The sequence below is a fragment of the Salvelinus fontinalis genome, chromosome 4 (assembly GCF_029448725.1).
Source record: "Salvelinus fontinalis isolate EN_2023a chromosome 4, ASM2944872v1, whole genome shotgun sequence".
Lineage (NCBI taxonomy): Eukaryota > Metazoa > Chordata > Actinopteri > Salmoniformes > Salmonidae > Salvelinus > Salvelinus fontinalis.
The window spans coordinates 51,214,243-51,234,891 of record NC_074668.1 but is presented as its reverse complement, the minus strand read 5'-3'; the positions used below and the strand labels follow the sequence as shown (position 1 = coordinate 51,234,891).

General features: G+C 40.6%; 1 protein-coding gene across 1 annotated transcript in view; it reads right to left on the bottom strand.

Annotated features, from left to right (window-relative positions):
* ddx31 (DEAD (Asp-Glu-Ala-Asp) box polypeptide 31) overlaps positions 1-20,649 on the bottom strand; it is a 51,865-nt gene extending 31,216 nt beyond the window's left edge. The window contains exons 1-11 of the mRNA XM_055920531.1: positions 20,521-20,649; positions 19,515-19,849; positions 19,141-19,216; positions 16,458-16,501; positions 10,203-10,273; positions 8,887-8,951; positions 7,517-7,561; positions 7,275-7,316; positions 6,920-6,984; positions 6,669-6,788; positions 6,413-6,519 (exon numbers count right to left, since the gene is read on the bottom strand). Coding sequence (XP_055776506.1) covers positions 6,413-6,519; positions 6,669-6,788; positions 6,920-6,984; positions 7,275-7,316; positions 7,517-7,561; positions 8,887-8,951; positions 10,203-10,273; positions 16,458-16,501; positions 19,141-19,216; positions 19,515-19,849; positions 20,521-20,622 — 1,072 coding nt within the window. The 5' untranslated portion in view covers positions 20,623-20,649. The remainder of the gene's footprint in view (positions 1-6,412; positions 6,520-6,668; positions 6,789-6,919; positions 6,985-7,274; positions 7,317-7,516; positions 7,562-8,886; positions 8,952-10,202; positions 10,274-16,457; positions 16,502-19,140; positions 19,217-19,514; positions 19,850-20,520) is intronic.

Here is a 20,649-nt window from a genome sequence, read left to right as displayed (position 1 = left end):
GCAGAAGGAGTTCTGTTTCACTCAGAGAAATAATTCAAACGGTTTTAGAAACTAGAGTGTTTTCTATCCAATAGTAATAATAATATGCATATTGTACGAGCAAGAATTGAGTATGAGGCCGTTTGAAATGGGCATCTTTTATCTGGCTACTCAATACTGCCCCTTGCAGCCATAACAGGTTAACGCACGCTGTATGTTGTAGTAACGTTAATTTAAAAAATATAACACAGCGATTGCATTAAGAACTAATGTATCTTTCAACCTGTATTTTTTAGTCAAGTTTATGATTAGTTAATGATTAGAATAGGTGCCTCTCCCAAGATTTCTCCCGACATTTTGTTGGCAGATTGGCTACTTTTCTCATTGTATAACCACGATTTGTGCCGCTAAATATGCACATTTTCGAACAAACTCTATATGTATTGTGTAATGTTATAGGACTGTCATCTGAAGAATTCTGAGCAGGTCAGTGAAAAAATTAATATATTTTGGTGGTTTATACGTTATCGCTTTTTTTGGCTTGAATCAATGCTGGTGTGATGTTTGCTATTGTGGTAAGCTAATATAACGCTATATTGTGTTTTCGCTGTAAAACACTTAGAAAATCTGAAATATTGGCTGGATTCACAAGATCTTTGTCTTTCATTTGCTGTATGCTGTGTATTTTTCAGAAATGTTTTATGATGAGTATTTAGGTAATACACGATGGTCTCTGTAGTTATTCTAGTTGCTTTGGTGAGAGTTGTGATGGTGGCTGCAATGGTAAACTATGATTTATACCTGAAATATGCACATTTTTCTAACAAAACATATGCTATACAATAAATATGTGATCAGACTGTAATCTGATGAAGTTGTTTCTTGGTTAGTGGCTATTTATATCTTTATTTGGTCGAATTTGTGATAGCTACCTATGCAGGAAAAAAATGGTGGAGTAAAAAAAGTTGTGTCTTTTGCTAACGTGGTTAGCTAATAGATTTACATAGTGTCTTCCCTGTAAAACATTTTAAAAATCAGAAATGATGGCTGGATTCACAAGATGTGTATCTTTCATCTGGTGTCTTGGACTTGTGATTTAATTATATTTAGATGCTAGTATTTACTTGTGACGCTATGCTAGGCTATGCTAGTCAGCTTTTTACTGATGGGGGTGCTCCCGGATCCGGGATTGTGTGGAAGTAGAGGTCATTAAAACTAGTTTTTCAACCACTCCACACATTTCTCGTTAATAAACTCTAGTTTTGGCAAGTTGGTTAGGACATCTACTTTGTGCATGACAAGTAATTTTTCCAACAATTGTTTACAGACAGATTATTTCACTTATAATTCCCTATATCACAATTCCAGTGGGTCAGAAGTTTACATACACTAAGTTGACTGTGCCTCTAAACAACTTGGAAAATTACCCGAAAATGATGTCATGGCTTTAGAAGCTTCTGATAGGCTAATTGACATCATTTGAGTATATTGGAAGTTTACCTGTGGATGTATTTCAAGGCCTAACTTCAAACTCAGTGTCTCTTTGCTTGACATCATGCGAAAATCAAAAGAAATCAGCCAAGACCTCAGAACAAAAACTGTGTAGACCTCCACAAGTCTGGATCATCCTCGGGAGCAGTTTCCAAACGCCTGAAGGTAGCACATTCATCTGTACAAACAATAGTACGCAAGTATAAACACCATGGGACCACGCAGCTGTCATACCGTTCAGGAAGGAGACGCGTTCTGTCTCCTAGAGATTAACGTACTTTGGTGCGAAAAGTGCAAATCAATCCCAGAACAACGGCAAAGGACCTTGTGAAGATGCTGAGGAAACAGGTACAAAAGTATCTATATCCACAGTAAAACGAGCACTATATCGACAGAACCTGAAAGGCCGCTCAGCAAGGAAGAAGCCACTGCTCCAAAACCGCTATAAAAAAGACAGACTACGGTTTGCAACTGCACATGGGGACAAAGATTGTACTTTTTGGAGAAATGTCCTCTGGTCTGACCATCTGACCATCATTATGTTTGGAGGAAAAGGGGGTGGCCTGTAAGCGGAAAAACGCCATCCCAACCGTGAAGCACGGGGGTGGCAGCGTCATGTTGTGAGGGTGCTTTGCTGCAGGAGGGACTGGTGCACTTCACAAAATAGATGGCTTCATGAGGAAGGAAAATGATGTGGATATATTGAAGAAACATCTCAAGACATCAGTCAGGAAGTTAAAGCCTGGTTGCAAATGGGTCTTCCAAATGGACAAGCATACTTCCAAAATTGTGGCAAAATGGCTTAAGGACAACAAAGGCAAGGTATTGGAGTGGCCATCACAAAGCCCTGACCTCAATCCTATTGAAAATTTGTGGGCAGAACTGAAAAAGCGTGTGTGAGCAAGGAGGTCTACAAACCTGACTCAGTTACACGAGCTCTGTCAGGAGGAATGGGCTAAAATTCACCCAACTTATTGCGGGAAGCTTGTGGAAGGCCACCCAAAACGTTTGACCCAAGTTAAACAATTTAAAGGCAATGCTACCAAATACTAAATGAGTGTATGTAAACTTCTGACCAACTGGGAATGTGATGAAAGGAATAAAAGCTGAGAATAAATCACTCGCAACTATTATTCTGACATTTCACATTCATAAAATAAAGTGGTGATCCTAACTGACATAAGACAGGGAATTTTTACTAGGATGTCAGGAACTGTGAAAAACTGAGTTTAAATGTATTTGGCTAAGGTGCATGTAAAACTTCAGACTTCAACTGTAAATGCCAATAAAATAATTTTTCTGTCAATATGGTGTGTGTGTAAACTTCGTTTAACTAGGCAAGTCAGTTAAGAACAAATTCTTATTTACAATGACAGCCTACCCCGGCGACGCTGAGACAATTGTGCACTGCCCTATGGGACTCCCAATCACAGCCAGATGTGATAGAGCCTGGATTCAAACCAGGGACTGTAGTTACGCCTCTTGCACTGAGATGCAGTGCGTGTGCATTTCGTCCGTGTGCGTTTTAACTATTTAACTGTACTAGAATGCTTGAAAGGCCGCAAAAATGTAAAAAATGTGTTATCGGACATCGGTATCAGCCAAAAATGTCATATCGGTGCATCACTAGACAGTGGATGTTATAGCAAAAACCAAGCCATGAGGTCAAAAGAATTGTCAGTGGAGCTCCGAGACAGGATTGTGTTGAGGTAGAGATCTGGAGAAGGGCACCAAAAAATGTCTGCAGCATTGAAGGTCCCCAAGAACACAGTGGCGTCCATCATTCTTAAATGGGAGAAGTTTGGAACAACCAAGACTCGTCTTAGAGCTGGCCGCCCGGCCAAACTGAGCAATCGGGGTAGAAGGGCCTTGGTCGGGGAGGTGACCAAGAACCTGATGGTCACTGACAGAGCTCTAGAGTTCCTCTGTGGAGATGGCCTTCCAGAAGGACAACCATCTCTGCAGCACTCCACCAATCAGGCCTTTATGGTAGAGTGACCAGGCCTTTATGGTAGAGTGACCAGACGGAAGCCACTCCTCAGTATAAGGCACATGACAGACCACTAGGAATATGTCAGAAGGCACCTAAAGGACTCACACAATGAGAAACAAGACTGTCTGGTCTGATGAAACCAGCTATTGAACTCTTTGGTCTGAATGCCAAGCATCACATCTGACACCATCCCTACGGTGAAGCATGGTGGTGGCAGCATCATGCTGTGGGGATGTTTTTCAGAGGCAGGGACTGGAAGACTAGTCAGGATCGAGGAAAAGATTAACAGAGCAAATTAGAGAGATACTTGATGAAAACCTGCTCCAGAGCACTCAGGATCTCAGACTGGGGCAAAGGTTCACCTTCCAACAGGACAACAACCCTAACTAAGCACACAGACAAGGCAACGCAGGAGTGGCTTCGGGACAGATCTCAATGTCCTTGAGCGGCCCAGCCAGACCCTGATCAAACATCTCTGGAGAGACCTGAAAACAGCTGTGCAGCCACGCTCCCCTTCCAACCTGACAGAGCTTGAGTGGGTCTGCAGAGAACAATGGGAGAAACTACCCAAATACAGGTGTGCCAAGCTTGTAGCATCATACCCAAGAAGAAGAGGCTGTAATCGCTGCCAAAGGTGCTTCAACAAAGTAATGGGTAAAGGGACTGATTACTTGTGTAAATGTGATCAATGTTTTTTATGTATACATTCGTAATATTTGACTCAGATGAGGAAGAAATGAATCATGACATCTTGGATGACTATTCTTCTAATTCTGAGCCTCAGCCTGAACCTACACCTTATTTTTAATACATTTGCAACAACGTATAAAAACTTGTTTCCGCTTTGTCATTATGGGGTATTGTGTGTAGATTGATTAACCTTTCTGGCGCAGGGGTCCCGCTAGCAGCCCACCTCGACAACATCCGGTGAAATTGCAGAGCGCCAAATTAAAAATACAGAAAACGTAATATTAAACCTTCATGATAATACAAGTGTCAGACATGATTCTTTAGCTTAGAATCTTGGCAATCTAACCGCCTTCAAAAAGGCTTTACGGCGAAAGCACAGCATTCGATTATCTGAGGTCAGCGCCCCACAACAGCATATTATCCAAACAAGCATAGGCATCACAAAATCCCAAATAGCAATAAAATAAGTGACTTACCTTTGAAGATCTTCCTCTGATCACAATCACAAGAGTCCCAGGAACATGGTCGTTTTGTTCGATAAATTCCTTATTTATATCCCAAATAGTCCGTTTAGTAGGCGTCATTGAGTTCAGTAATCGACCCGTTCAGAATGCAGACATAGGAGTTCCAAAAGTTACCAGTAAAGTTTATCCAAACAAATGAAACAACGTTTCTAATTCATTATTAGGTACTCTAATATCTAAATAAACGATATTTCATACAGAGCGAACTATTTTCAATAGGAAAGGAAAAGAACGCAGCGTGCTCCCTCGGTCACGCGCGCAATGAGACTAGTTTTGGCATGGGACTTCCTGAGGATAAACAACTATTCCTCGTTGGTTTTTCAAAATACAAGCCTGAAACCATGTATAAAGACTGTTGACATCTAGTGGAAGCCATAGGAACTGCAATTTGGGAGGCGGAAGTCTTTGGTTTCATTAGCTTAAGCTTGGAATTGGCTGGCAGGTCAACAGAAAAAAATTGGTCCTCGGGTTTTCGCCTGCCAAATCAGTTCTGTTATACTCACATACATTATTTTAACAGTTTAAGAAACTTTCGAGTGTTTTCTATCCAATACTACCATGCATATCCTAGCTTCTGGGCCTGAGTAACAAGCAGTTTACTTTGGCCACCTCAGTCCTGCAAAATTCCAAATACTGCCCCCTATCCTTAACAAGTTTGAAATTGTCTTTTTCCTCAATTGTAGAATAAGGCTGTAATGTAACAAAATGTGGAAAAAGTCAAGGGGTCTGAATACTTTCCAAATGCACTGTAGACATGCTCATGTTATTTACGTTAGTGCAGGGGGAGCTGCACACATAGGGACTTCCTACTAGGCCACACCGCCTCAGTGCTAACAGTATAACTCTGGTTAATCTGCACATGATTACCGCATTCAATCGCTGTAGGATCAGCAGAGGCATTCAGGCATGCAGTTAGATGGACATAAATTAGGTTACTCACATTGTGTCTACCAACGTCCCTGGTATAATGTACATTTGCTGAAGTATTATGACTACTCAGAAACACAATGGTAGGGATTAACTGAGCTGGGCTTGGGTCATTGAGTGCAAGAAATAAGGGACCAAATGCTAAACTTTTGACTGCTTTAATACACTATAAGTGAATCTGTCCAAATACTTACTCCTTCAATTGGGGGCACTAGATATAGTGCTTTAATTTCTAAACAGTGAAACAGATCTGTATGAAAATACCCTAAAATAAAAATATGACATTCTGTATTGTTGCCTAATTTGATCTCCAATCTAAAATGCTAAAGTATTGAGACAAATATAAAATGTTAGCTTTACTGTCTAAATATATATTGAGGGAAGTGTATGTTCTATTGGTCCACAAGAGAGCTGATATAGCAGCTGTCACACAGAGACAGATCTGATTGGCCTGTGGCCCGCAGTCCCAGTTACCTGGGACCAAACAGACCATATTAGGGAGGGACTAACATGAACTTGTCCAAGATTATTTTATTTATTTTTTGTTGCAAAACGTTAGTGTGCACTAATGATTACACCCAAAGTAATGATGATGATTCCGTGTGGCTCAGTTGGTAGAGCATGGCACTTGCAACGCCAGGGTTGTGGGCTCGATTCCCACGAGTGACTAGTATGAAAAACGTATGCACGCACTACTGATAGTCGTTCTGGATAAGATAGTCTGCTAAATGACTAAAATGTCAAATGCAGTTCCTCCCCCATTTTTTCCCATTTGGTGCCTAACAAACAGGACACTTGGGCAGCTTACCATCTGTGAGAGTAGCAGACAGGAGCACGTTCTGCCTGGGAGGTCCAGTGGCATTCAAGGAATTGAGGATCACTGTCAGGTCCTTCTCAAAGCCCAGGTCCAGAATCCTACACCCCGACAAACACAGAACCACTCATTCACCATAAAGCAAAGCCAGATACACAATGTAGCGTTGGCAGGAAGAAGGAAATGCCAACATCTGAGGGCCTTAAGCCCTAAAATATAGGTCAAAGAGTGTGTGTGTGTGTGTGTGTACCGGTCAGCCTCATCCAGGATGAGCCACCGGACAGCGCTGAAGGCTATGCTCAGAGTGTTCTTGATGTGGTCCACCAGTCGGCCCGGCGTGGTGATCAGAATGTTAATCCCTTTACGCAGCCTAAACACAGACAGACAGGATTGTAAGCGCGCACACACAGCCTAGGTTGGATCCACTGACACCAACTATAGTGAAAGCTTCCCCCTTCAAACCAATATGCTACCCAAAGTCAATCAATGGTGGAAAAAAACCTGGCTTTCTCTGCCTTCCTCTTCTCTCCCCCCATCAGGACTCCAGGCACGATCCACGTGAAAGGCTGGCAAGAGGAGAGGGATGGGAATGAAGGTACAGTACAATACGCAGACAGCCAGGGGAAAAGAGCCCATCACATTCCAATGCTTTGCTGGCTGACTGTGGCTGTAGTGCTTTGCTGGGCAGAGAAACTAGGGATGCATCCCAAAAGGCACCCCTATTCCCTATATAGTGCTATACTCTGACCAGAGCCCTAAGAAAAATGATCAAAAGAAGTGCCCTGGAAAGGGAATAGGGTGTCATTTGGGGCTAGAAAAGGAATAGTGTGTCATTTGGGGCACAACCTTACTGTACCTTGAGGAGCTTCTGGAAGATCTGAAAGCTCTGCTGGGCCAGCTGGGAACAAAAATCAAGAAGAAATCAAAGTAGTTATGACTCAAACTCAACATCCATTGTGTGTATGCTTATTGTACAAATGACAACTGCATAGTGACTCATGGTATAACACATGCACCCAGGTGAGAAGTTAGGCAGGTTAGAAAAGTAAAGATGAACAACAAGTGGGACAGAGAAAAGAGAAAATGATCTGGGCATACCTCTCTGGTGGGGACCACAATGACAGCAAGAGGCCCATCCCCTCTCTGGAAAAAGGATATGCAGAAGGTTTAGACACACGGATATAGGGTATCAACTCTGGAAACTTTTCCAGAAATCCAAGATGAAGGATTACTTGGACATCCTTCTCATTCCCTCCTGATTTCATTAACCTTATAATATAGACTTAAATACATATATCTCTCTATTTTGTGAAATGCACCAATCCCTCGTGCAGCAAAGCACACCCACAACATGATAATGCCACCACGTGCTTCACGGTTGGGATGTTCTTCGGCTTGCAAGCCTCCCACTTTTCCCTCCAAACATAACAATGGTCATTATGGCCAAACAGTTTGATTTTTCTTCCCTCAGACCAGAGGACAATTCTCCAAAAAGTACGATCTTTGTTCCCATGTGCAGTTGCAAACCGTAGTCTGGCTTTTTTATGCCGGTTTTGGAGCAGTGGCTTCTTAATTGCTGAGCTGCTTTTCAGGTTCTGTCGATATAGGACTTGTTTTGCTGTGGATATAGATACTTTTGTACCCGTTTCCTCGAGCATCTTCACAAGGTCCTTTGCTGTTGTTCTGGGATTGATTTGCACTTTTCGCACCAAAGTACGTTAATCTCTAGGAAACAGAACGCGTCTCATTCCTGAGCGGTATGACGGCTGCATGGTCCCATGGTGTTTATACTTGCGTACTATTGTTTGTACAGATGAACATGATACCTTCAGGCGTTTGGAAATTGCTCCCAAGGATGAACCAGACTTGGAGGTCTAGAATTTATTTTCTGAGGTCTTGGCTGATTTATTTTGATTTCCCCATGATGTCAAGCAAAGAGGCACTGAGTTTAAAGGTAGGCCTAGAAATACATCCACAGGTACACCTCCAATTGACTCAAATGATGTCAATTAGCCTATCAGAAGCTTCTAAAGCCATGACATCATTTTCTGCAATTTTCCAAGCTGTTTAAAGGCACAGTTAACTTGGTGTATGAAAACTTCTGACTTGTGATACATTGAATTATAAGTGACATAATCTGTCTGTAAACAATTGTTGGAAAAATGACTTGTCATGCACAAAGTAGATGTCCTAACCGACTTGCAAAAACTATAGTTTGTTAACAAGAAATTTGTGGAGTGGTTGAAAAACAAGTTTTAATGACTCCAACCTAAGTGTACGTAAACTTCCGGCTTCAACTGTATGCATGCATGTATGTATATGTACACCCTACATGCACATGATCACACTATGATCACACTTCTTAGGCAATGAGCTGGTCATTCTGACATTAAAGCGGTTCCCTGGATATGAAAATAATATGTTGACCTTTTTAAAATTAATTTTAATTAACAAATCAGTGTACTTGCCTTAATTTTTGGTTCCACTGCTTGTAAAGACTGAACAAGCGGTATCCCGTAGGCAAGAGTTTTACCTAGACATTCCAGTACAAAAAGGAAAACATTTCACTTTAGGACTATTACTCACACAAAGCTCTAAAAAATAAAAAGCATCTGCATCCTCTCCACAACGTTGCTAAATGATTAAATCTGTACAATGTATATAGAAGAAAACATTCTCCCATTCCCCCAAAAACTCGTATAGTAATTAGGCTCTACAGGAAAAGAACAGTGTACTCCGAAAGTATTCAGGCCCCTTGACTTGATTTCCACATTGTTACGTTACGCACGTAATCTAAAATGGATTCAATTGTCCCCCCCCCCTCAATCTACACACAATACCCCATACTGACAATGCAAAAACATGTTTAGAAATGTTTGCAAATGTATTACAAAAATAAACTGATATATCACATTTACATAAGTATTCAAACCCATTACTCAGGACTTTGTTGAAGCACCTTTGGCAGCGATTACAGCTTCATCTCTTCTTGGGTATGACGCTACAAGCTTGGAACAACTGTATTTGGGAAGTTTCTCCCATTCTTCTCTGCAGAGCCTCTCAAGCTCTGTCAGGTTGGATTCGGAGCGTCATTGCACAGCTATTTTCAGGTTTCTCCAGAGAAGTCCGGGCTCTGGCTGGGCCACTCAAGGACGTTCAGAGACCTGTCCCGGAGCCACTCCTGCGTTGTCTTGGCTGTGTGCTTATGGTGAACCAAGTCTTGGTGGTTCCAAACTTCTTCCATTTAAGAATGATAGTGGCCAATGTTCTTGGGGACCATCAATGCTGCAGACATTTTTTGGTACGCTTCCCCAGATCTGTGCATCAACACAATCCTGTCTTGGAGCTCTAACAGACAATTCACTCGACCTCATAGCTTATGTTTTCGCTCAACTGTGGGACCTTATATAGACAGGTGTGTGCCTTTCCAAATCATGTCCAATCAATTGAATTTACAACAGGTGGATTCCGATGAGGTTATAGAAACATCCAGGACGATGAGTGGAAACAATACGCACCAGAGCTCAATTTCGAGTCTCATAGCAGAGTATGAATAGTTATGTTTACATTTGCAAAAATGTCTAAAAATCTTTATGGGGTTGTGTATGGATTGATGAGGGAAAATATGTATTTAATCCATTTTAGAATAAGGCAGTAATATAAGAAAATTTGGAAATAGTCAAAGGATCTGAATACTTTCCAAATGCACTGTATGTGGAATATATAAAAATAATATGCAGTCAAACATCAAAAGGAAGCATAAAGAGCTGGAAATGCATCCTACCGGATCCTGTTTGAGAGCGCACGACAGCGTCTTGACCAGACAAGAGGACAGGAATGGTCTCTTTCTGGACACTGCCAAGGAAAACAGCGTTAGTATACAGACTGTGCCGATTGATCTGAGGGGCATCTTGAATGCTAAGGACAGTTGGCAGCTATGTGTTCCAAATGGCACCCTATTCCCTATATTATAGTGCACTATAAAAGTAGTGATGCACAGATATGACATTTTTGGCCGATATCCAATATTTTCCTTGCAAAAAAAAAGGAGACCGTAACGATAACCGACATTAAAAATGTTAGCGGCCTTAAGCATTCTAGTACAGTTAAATAGTTAACACACACGGACGCAGCGGTCTAAGGCACTGCATCTAAGCATGAGGCATCACTACAGTCCCTGGTTCGAATCCAGGCTGTATCACATCCAGCCGTGATTGGGAATCCCATAGGGCAGCGCACAATTGGCCCAGCGTCGTCCGGGTTTGGTCGGGGTAGGCCGGGAATGTAAATAAGAATGTTCTTTCAGCTAGGGGGCAGAATTTTTATGTTTGGAAAAATAACGTTCCCAAGGTAAACGGACTATTTCTCAGGTCCAGATGCTAGAATATGCATATAATTGACAGATTAGGATAGAAAACACTCCAAAGTTTCCAAAACTGCCAAAATATTGTCTGTGAGTATAACAGAACTGATTTTGCAGGCGAAAACCTGAGGAAATCCAACCCGGAAGTGCCTTTTATTGGAAAAACCCCTGTTCCGTTGCCTGCCCCTCCATTTAAAGGGGTATCAACCAGATTCCTTCTCCAATGGCTTCCTCAGGCTGTGACCAGGCTTTTGACATAGTTTCAAGCTTTTATTTTGAAAAAATGAGCGAGATTTTTCAAAACGCGTCAGGTATCCTTTGATTAGTTCCTGCGCGCGAGAGATGTAGCTCGACATTTTCTTTCTCTGTAGTATTGAATAGGTTACCGTCCGGTTGAAATATCGATTATGTTTGTTAAAAACAACCTGAGGATTGATTATAAAAAAACGTTTGACATGTTTCTACGAACATTACAGATACTTTTTGGAATTTGTCTGCCTTTCAGGACCGGAACGAGCCTATGGTTTTCTGAACATAACGCGCAAGACTAATCTTTATCAAACAAAAATAACATTTATTGTGTAACTGGGAGTCTCGTGAGTGCAAACATCCGAAGATTATCAAAGGTAAGCGATTAATTTTATTGCTTTTCTGACCAAGCTAATTTGAGGCTAGCTGTTCTTACTGTTTTGTCTAGTGATTGATAAACTCAAACGCTTGGATTGCTTTCGCTGTAAAGCATATTTTCAAAATCTGACACGATAGGTGGATTAACAACAAGCTAAGCTGTGTTTTGGTATATTTCACTTGTGATTTCATGATTACAAATATTTATTTTACTTTATTTGGCGCTCTGCAATTCAGCGGTTGTTTACGAAAATGATCCCGCTAAAGGGATCCGTGCGTCAAGAAGTTAACTTCTTATGGCTGCAAGGGGCAGTATTGAGTAGCCAGATAAAAGATGCCCATTTCAAACGGCCTCGTACTCAATTCTTGCTCGTACAATATGCATATTATTATTACTATTGGATAGAAAACACTCTCTAGTTTCTAAAACCGTTTGAATTATTTCTCTGAGTGAAACAGAACTCATTCTGCAGCACATTTCCTGACCCGGAAGTGGAAAGTCTGAAATCGACGCTCTGCTTTTCTTCCTGCCCATACATGGGCATGAAACGTAAGAGTCTACGTTCACTTCATAGACTTTCCCCTGGGTGTCAAGAGGCTGTGAGAGAAGAAATTTCGTGTTTATCTTGGTCTGACGTTGAATACAGGCTCTTTGTATGACGTGTCCCTCATTTCCGGTACTCTGAGGAGCACGCGATGGACAGTGGGATTGCTGTTTAGCAGCCGTTATGGACGACCAATATCTCCGGCTTTGATTTTATTTGATACATGTGACCATATCATCGCAAAGTATGTTTTTTCAATATACACTGCTCAAAAAAATAAAGGGAACACTTAAACAACACAATGTAACTCCAAGTCAATCACACTTCTGTGAAATCAAACTGTCCACTTAGGAAGCAACACTGATTGACAATAAATTTCACATGCTGTTGTGCAAATGGAATAGACAAAAGGTGGAAATTATAGGCAATTAACAAGACACCCCCAATAAAGGAGTGATTCTACAGGTGGTGACCACAGACCACTTCTCGGTTCCTATGCTTCCTGGCTGATGTTTTGGTCACTTTTGAATGCTGGCGGTGCTCTCACTCTAGTGGTAGCATGAGACGGAGTCTACAACCCACACAAGTGGCTCAGGTAGTGCAGCTCATCCAGGATGGCACATCAATGCGAGCTGTGGCAAGAAGGTTTGCTGTGTCTGTCAGCGTAGTGTCCAGAGCATGGAGGCACTACCAGGAGACAGGCCAGTACATCAGGAGACGTGGAGGAGGCCGTAGGAGGGCAACAACCCAGCAGCAGGACCGCTACTTCCGCCTTTGTGCAAGGAGGTGCACTGCCAGAGCCCTGCAAAATGACCTCCAGCAGGCCACAAATGTGCATCACTCATTCATATATCTTTATGTACATATTCTTTATCCCTTTACACTTGTGTGTATAAGGTAGTAGTTGTGGAATTGTTAGGTTAGATTACTTGTTGGTTATTACTGCATTGTCGGAACTAGAAGCACAAGCATTTCGCTACACTCGCATTAACATCTGCTAACCATGTGTATGTGACAAATACAAATTTATTAACATTTTTTTTGGTAGCATTTCTATATTGAAGATTGAAAAATAATTTGGTGCATTTTTCCCAACATTCCATCCAGTTCACTTTATTTTTATAATATATTACACTGAATCTTTCTTGAATAAGTTAGTATTTTTGTTTTTCCTCTAACTTATTCTGGGCCTCTATGGTACAGTTTTTATTGATATCTAACTGTACTGTTAGTCCTTCAATTTCCTTTATTAATATGGACTCTTTTGATCTAAATTGCTTTTGTTTTATAGATGAGTACTGAATTGCATGGCCCCTAAAAGGCACATTTAAAAGTGTCCCATACAATAAGGGGATCTGCTGTACCTATGTTATGTCTGAAAAAGTTAACAATTATTCTGTCCTAGTTCTAAACAATTTATCATCTAGTAAACTTTGATTAAATTTCCAATATCCTCGCCCACGTGGAAATTCTGTAAGAGTAATAGATATGCCAAATATGTGATGATCCAACTGCATTCTGTCCCCTATCAACACTTTTTATCCTGTTGAGGATGGGGGCGCTGTTGTGACTATTTATGCTAATCGGGTAATTTTTGAAACGGATTCCCACAAAGTTCTTAATCGTACAATATGCATATTATTATTGGATAGAAAACAGTCTATAGTTTCTATAGGAGTTGAAATTTTGTCTCTAAGTGGAACAGAGCCCATTCTACAGCAATTTCCCTGACATGGAGTCAGATTTCAGAAATGTTGGCCACTGTTCTGGAGTCAGTTAAAAGGGCACTGTTATTGCTATGACTATACGGACACTGCTTACGTCTTCCCCTGGATGCCTTTACGTGATGACGATTTCAATGGGGTCGATTGCGCGTTCACAGGCACTACAAATTAAAAAACCCTGTAGCTAGGAACTCTTTTCTTGCTGCGTAACGCGCGTGGAGGACACCGACCCGCTCCTGTTCCAAGCGTTAGTTTAGCCTGTTATATTTCTCCGGTCATCTTTTTACTCGTTAACATCATAAGGTAGTTAATTTAAAGCGTTTTATAGCAATTTATATCCGTTTAGTGCGATTTTGGGACATTTATTTTTGAAACGGTGTGAATAGCTGGGCACGCTTTTCAGTTCATCCCGAACGCAGTTGGCATTTCCACATGGCAAGAGGACAGCTTTCCACCAAAAGACGATTACTCCCAAGAAAGGATCCTTTGCCCAAGATACTGATGGAAGAACAGCTCAAAGTAGGACATTTTTATTATGATAAATCGTGTTTCTGTCGAAAAATGTTAGTGGCTTAGGACGCCATGTTTTTTGACGTAGCTTCGCTTGGCGCAAACTGTATTGAAAAGTAAGGATAATTTAAAAAATGTAATTCCGCAATTGTATTAAGAATTAAATTGTCTATCAATCCCTGTCCACCCTATATTTTTTAGTCACGTTTATGAGTATTTATGTATAAGAGTAGATCACTGTCTAAGTGGCGCAAGGACATTTTCTGACCAGCTGAGCTACATTTCACATTGTCTAACCATGATTTTGGTGGCTAAATATAAACATTTTCGATCAAACTCTATATGGATTGTGTAATATGATGTTACAGGAGTGTCATCTGAAGAATTCTGAGAAGGTTAGTGAAAAAATTAATATCTTTTTGGCGATGTTGACGTTATCGCCCACTTTGGCTAGAATCAATGCTGGGCTGCTATGTGCTATGTGCTATGCTAATATAACGATTTATTGTGTTTTCGCTGTAAGACACTTAGAAAATCTGAAATATTGTCTGTATTCACAGGATCTGTGTCTTTCGATTAGTGTATGCTGTGTATTTTTACGAAATGTTTGATGATTAGTAAGTAGGTAAACACGTTGCTCATAGTAATTATTCTAGTCCATTTGTGACGGTGGGTGCAATTGTAACCTATGCCATCTACCTGAAATATGCACTTTTTTCTAACAAAACCTATCCCATACCTTAAATATGTTATCAGACTGTCATCTGATGAGTTTTTTTCTTGGTTAGGGGCTATAAATATCTTAGTTTAGCCGAATTGGTGATAGCTACTGGTGTTGGTGGACAAATAAAAGATGGTGGATTATGCTAATGTGTTTTTAGGTAATAGATGTACATCTTTACATATTGTGTCTTCCCTGTAAAACATTTTAAAAATCGGACATGTTGACTGGATTCACAAGATCTGTGTCTTTCATTAGCTGTATTGGACTTTAATGTGTGAAAGTTAAATATTTAAAAAAAATATTTTTGTTTAATTTCGCGGCACTGGTTTTTCAGTGGGGGTGGGGGGGGTGTGCCGCTAGCGGCACGCTCATCCTAGACAGGTTAAACTTTTGGTGCCAGAGAGAATGGCATAAGAAAGTAGTCAAGACGACTAGCTTGATTAAGCCTCCGCCATGTATATCCCACTAGGGCAGGGCATTTAAGTCTCCATATATCCACTAATTCCAATATATCCATGACATTCATGATTTCCTTAAGTGCCTGATGGTGATAGTGTGATTCATAGAGGTATTTAAGACCGTATTAAAATCTCCCACCATAACAATAGAGTCTAGTGTTTCTTGTAGTTGATAAATTCTTAGATATATTTTCAAAGAAGATTGGATCATCATTATTTGGACTGTATAGGTTAATAGGCCATATGTTTCTTGTCCAATAACATATTCAAAATAATCCACCTATCTTGATGATCTATTTAGACAATTTGCACATTTGGATCAAAATTACTGTTAACTAAAGCAATCACCCCTTATGAATTTCTTTGCCCATGGGAGAAATATTTCGCCCCAGTCCCTTTTCCACAAAACTTCATCTAAAACTGTTGAATGAGTGCTTTATTAACAACGCGGTATTGTGAACACATCGTTCGTGGCCGGTGTTTGCAGACTTTTTTGTACAGCTTTGACAGTGCTACTGTATCTTTTTTGACACGCAAACACCTAAACGGCGTTCTGTAGTATACATGTCGTGAAGCTAATGGCAGTGACGCTATTACTGTGGAACTCCGGTAGGGCAACATCTGAAAAATAACGCACTTGGTAGTGTGTACCGGTGCTCGACCAGTCGGCGAAAATCAACATCACCAACGACAGAGAACGGTCGATTGTCAAGGGCAATGAATTCCATTGTCTTGGCTTTAATGGATTCGCCTTTGAGTTGTCTCGCTGAAATGTTCTTACTCTTTCAAACGACTGCTCGACTTGTTGGCTGCGCGATCCACACAGCAATCATTGTGTGGGCTAGGTTAGGAATGCAGTGTTTCACGTTTAGCTGAACATTTTATGTGGCGTCATTACGTCATGTACCTACATTATATAGGTATGCACGGCAGCTTTGACATCGGTTTTTAACATCGCCGTTTTTAGCATTTTTAGCTAAAATCGGCCAATTCCGATATGTTCACCGATATATCGTGCATCACTACTATAAAGGGAATAGGATGCCATTTGGAACATATAGTTAGAAAACCACTAATGGAGGCTTTACCTGGTCATAGTGGTCACATTCAGCACTTTGGTCAGCGTCGCCACCTGATGCGGGAACCAATTCAGTTAGCCAACAAAGTCTCACAGGGCCACTGATTTATAAGACAGACAGTACTTGTAAAGTAGCATTATCATCTTGACAACGACCGTGGTCTAGACTCCAGCTACGATGACCTGGGTCATATTCAAAAGTCACAAAAACAGAAAGAAAAACACACTAAAACAGGGAGGGACTACCTGAACCGTGTCCAATCAGACACCCTTGTTGTTTTCTGTTGCAGTAATGTTTTGCTACAGTGCACCCTACTGAATAAAACCCTAGAGACAATATTTACTGTCGAGCTTCAGTGTGAATGTAAAAACATTTAAATGAAATTGGGACTAATGTTAAGAAAAAAATCCCTAACCGAAAAGCAATGTCTTTCCTTCAACAACATTTAAAATCACAAAACAACCACTAACAGGTCCCAATCATCAAAGATACAGTACTTGTCAAAAGTTTGGACACACCTACTCATTCAAGGGTTTCTGTATTTTTACATTGTAGAACAATAGTGAAGACATCAAAATTATGAAATAACACACAGAATCATGTAGTAACCAACAAAAAAGTGTTCAGAATCTTCAAAGTAGCCACCCTTTGCCATTCTCTCAACCAGCTTCATGAGGTAGTCACCTGGAATGCATTTAAATTCACAGGTGCCTTGTTAAAAGTTTAAAGAGGAATTTCTTTCCTTCTTAATGCGTTTGATGTGTTGTCACAAGGTAGGGGTGGTATACAGAAGATAGCCCTATTTGGTAAAAGACCAAGTCACATATAGCAAGAACAGCTCAAATAAGCAAAGACAAACGACAGTCCATGGTCAGTCAATTCGGAAAATATCAATAACTTTGCAAGTTTCTTCAAGTGCAGTCGCAAAAACCACCAAATGCTATTCTGAAACTGACTCCAATGAGGAGGAAAGGAGCCATAAGAAAGGAGGCCCAGAATTCTGATGCAGAGGATAAGTTCATTAGAGTTAAGAGCCTATGAAATTGCAGACCAAATACACGCTTCAGAGATCAAATAAGAGACATCTCAACATTAACTGTTCAGAGGACACTGCGTGAATCAGGCCTTCATGGTGAAAAGCTGCAACAACAAAAAAGACACTTAAAAGAACACAAAAAAAGGTACTTCCTTATGAAAAGAAACACAAGCAATGGACATTAGACCGGTGGAAATCTGTCCTTTGGTCTGATGAGTCCAAATTTGAAATGTTTGGTTCCAACCGCCGTGTCTTTGTGAGAAGCAGAGAAGGTGAACTGATGATCTCCGCATGTGTGGTTCCCAACGTGAAGCATTGAGGTTGTCTTTGTTGGTGACACGCTCAGTGATATATTTAGAATTCAAGGCACACTTAATCAGCATGGCTACCACAACATTCTGCAGCGACACGCCAACATATCTGGTTTGCGTTTAATGGGTCTATCATTTGTAATTCAACAGGAAAATGAACCAACACTCCTTCAGACTGTGTAAGGGCTATTTGACCAAGAAGGAGAATGATGGAATACTGTATCAGATGACCCGGCCTCCACAATCACCCGACCTCAACCCAATTGAGATGGTTTGGGATGAGTTGGACTGCAGTGTGAAAGAAAAGCAGCCAAAAAGTGCTCAGCATATGTGGGAACTCCTTCAACACTGTTTGAAAAGCATTCCTTATGAAGCTGGTTGAGAGAATGCCAAGAGTGTGTAAAGTTGTCACCAAGGCAAAGGGTAGCTACTTTGAAGAATCTCAAAAATAAAACATTTAGGTTTAACACATTTTGGGTTACTACATGATTCCATATGTTATTTCATAATTGTTGTCTTCACTATTTTTCTACAATGTAGAAAATGGCAAAAATAAAGATAAGCCCTTGAATGAGTAAGTGTCTGTGTGTGTGTGTGTGTGTGTGTGTGTGTGTGTGTGTGTGTGTGTGTGTGTGTGTGTGTGTGTATATATATATATATATATATGTGTGTGTATGTGTATATATAGATGTGTATATACGTGTATATAGATAAATATATACACACACATACATTTATATATATACATACACACACATACATATATATATATACATACACACACATATATATATATATATATATCTACACACACACACACACACACACACATATATATATATATATATATATATATACACACAAACACACATATATATATATACACACACATAAAACAGTTGAAATCCCTGGAGACCGATACATGTGCACATATTTTGTGCAGGAGTAAGATGACGTTTTTACAACTTTCTCAATGCCTATCAGAGTATGTGTCTGTTCCAGTGCCCGTGTTTAAATAGCAAATGAGTCATGCACAAGACCAGTTGAAACAATGCTCGCAAACAGATTTTGAAATATTGATAAGTGGCAGTTGGGACGTCGAGCATGCATCGTCTTAATGTTCATTTTGGCCAAAATAATTTCAGACTTGAGTGTTCACTATCGAACACAACAGCAAGAGGCCACTCAATAAAGGGCTTAGGGGCCAAGCGTTCGATTTATGATTCAGCCTATGACTGCGGTAGATAGAATTTCATTGCACCCTAGAGGTCATACGCAATAGGACCATATTCTGCATTATGAATTCACGGTTTCCATTTGTCACATCCCTAGTTTAAGTGCTCACCAGGTGGGGGTGAAGGTCCAGCTCTGCAAATGAGTCGCTGGTGAAGACTTTCTCCTTCAGCTGGGTCACAGCAGGCCTGCAGTCACAGCCAGTGGAGGGGTTACTACTAACCAAACATTTCACTAAATAGGAGTAACAAACCCTCTAACCCTCCATCCAAGCCTGTTTTTTCTTAGACTGTACTACTATCATGATCAATAATTGTATTTGTAGCAAGTCTTGGACCTTAGACATGTTTTCAGCAAACCATTAGTGGTGTAGAGAAAATAGACTATTTGAATAAAGGCTTGATTCAAGATCAAAACCACATAGGACAACAGCCAGGTGCAACATTACCAACTCAACACCCTCCCATCGTCATTGAAAGAACTTACCTGTGAACTTCTGGGATATCTGGGTTATTTCTAAAGAGGGACGAAGTCTTTATGAACACACTGTCCTCTCCTCCTTTGTGTTCCCCTACATGTTTACTTTTTGGAGTCATTTTTGGCTGGGCTTTGAATCTCTGGGCAGGTTTTGGGGTCTCAGGGGACAAGGCTTTAGCTGCAACCTTTGGTGCTGGCTTTCCGACAGGGCTTTTATGGGTTGGTACATCCTCTTCTTCCTTGTCCTCAGGGGGCTGTTGGTCCTTGGTCTTAGGCCCATTGAACCCTTGTTTATTAGGTAACCCTTCCTGTATTCCTGAGTATTTTCGTTTCTGTGCATTTTTCTGGAAATTAAAACAAAAACCTGTAATATCTATTCAGAGATGAACTGAGAACAAGGAAACAAAAGTAGTAAGGTAGTTTGCAAGGTACATGTGCTGACAATGATTGGTCAACCTTACCAGATTCAGAGGGGTTTGGTTAAATGTAGTAGACACATTTCAGTTTAAGGAATTCAGTTGTACAACTGACTAGTTATCCCGCTTTCCCAAGTACCTCAACTCCACAATGATTTCATCCATGGAGTTGAGAGCAGGCTAGTTATATATTATTTTTTTACTGACTCGCTATGCAGCCGATATTTTCAAAATATAAACCCTTATCGTGTTATTATGTTTGTCCTCTGTTGCTGAAAGCATACTTTATAATAAAACGTTAATAAAATACAACCACCGACTGTTTCCTCAGCGGGAACGTTCAAGCATGTGCCAATTTAATCTCAACAAGTACAGTCGGTGGTTGTTTTGATTCACGTTTAATTAAAAAAAGTATGATTTCAGAAAACAAATAAAGGCACAGAGGTACACTGTAAAAGCAACTGCATAGCGAGTTGGGGATTCTTTAAAAAAAAACTATAGTTTGTACTCAACTCCGTGAATAAAATCACCGTGGAGTTGAGGTACTTAGCAAAGATCTAACAAAACTCGTGACATTGTTATGACCCGAGTTTACCTACCAAAGCCCATTTCTCCTGAGACGTTGGTCTCCGATAACTCTTCGAGTGAAATGCTGGAGCTGAGTCAGACGAGAGGTTCAACATCAACGTATCCTCTGCCATGGTGACTGGTAGGCTGCGATACACGTC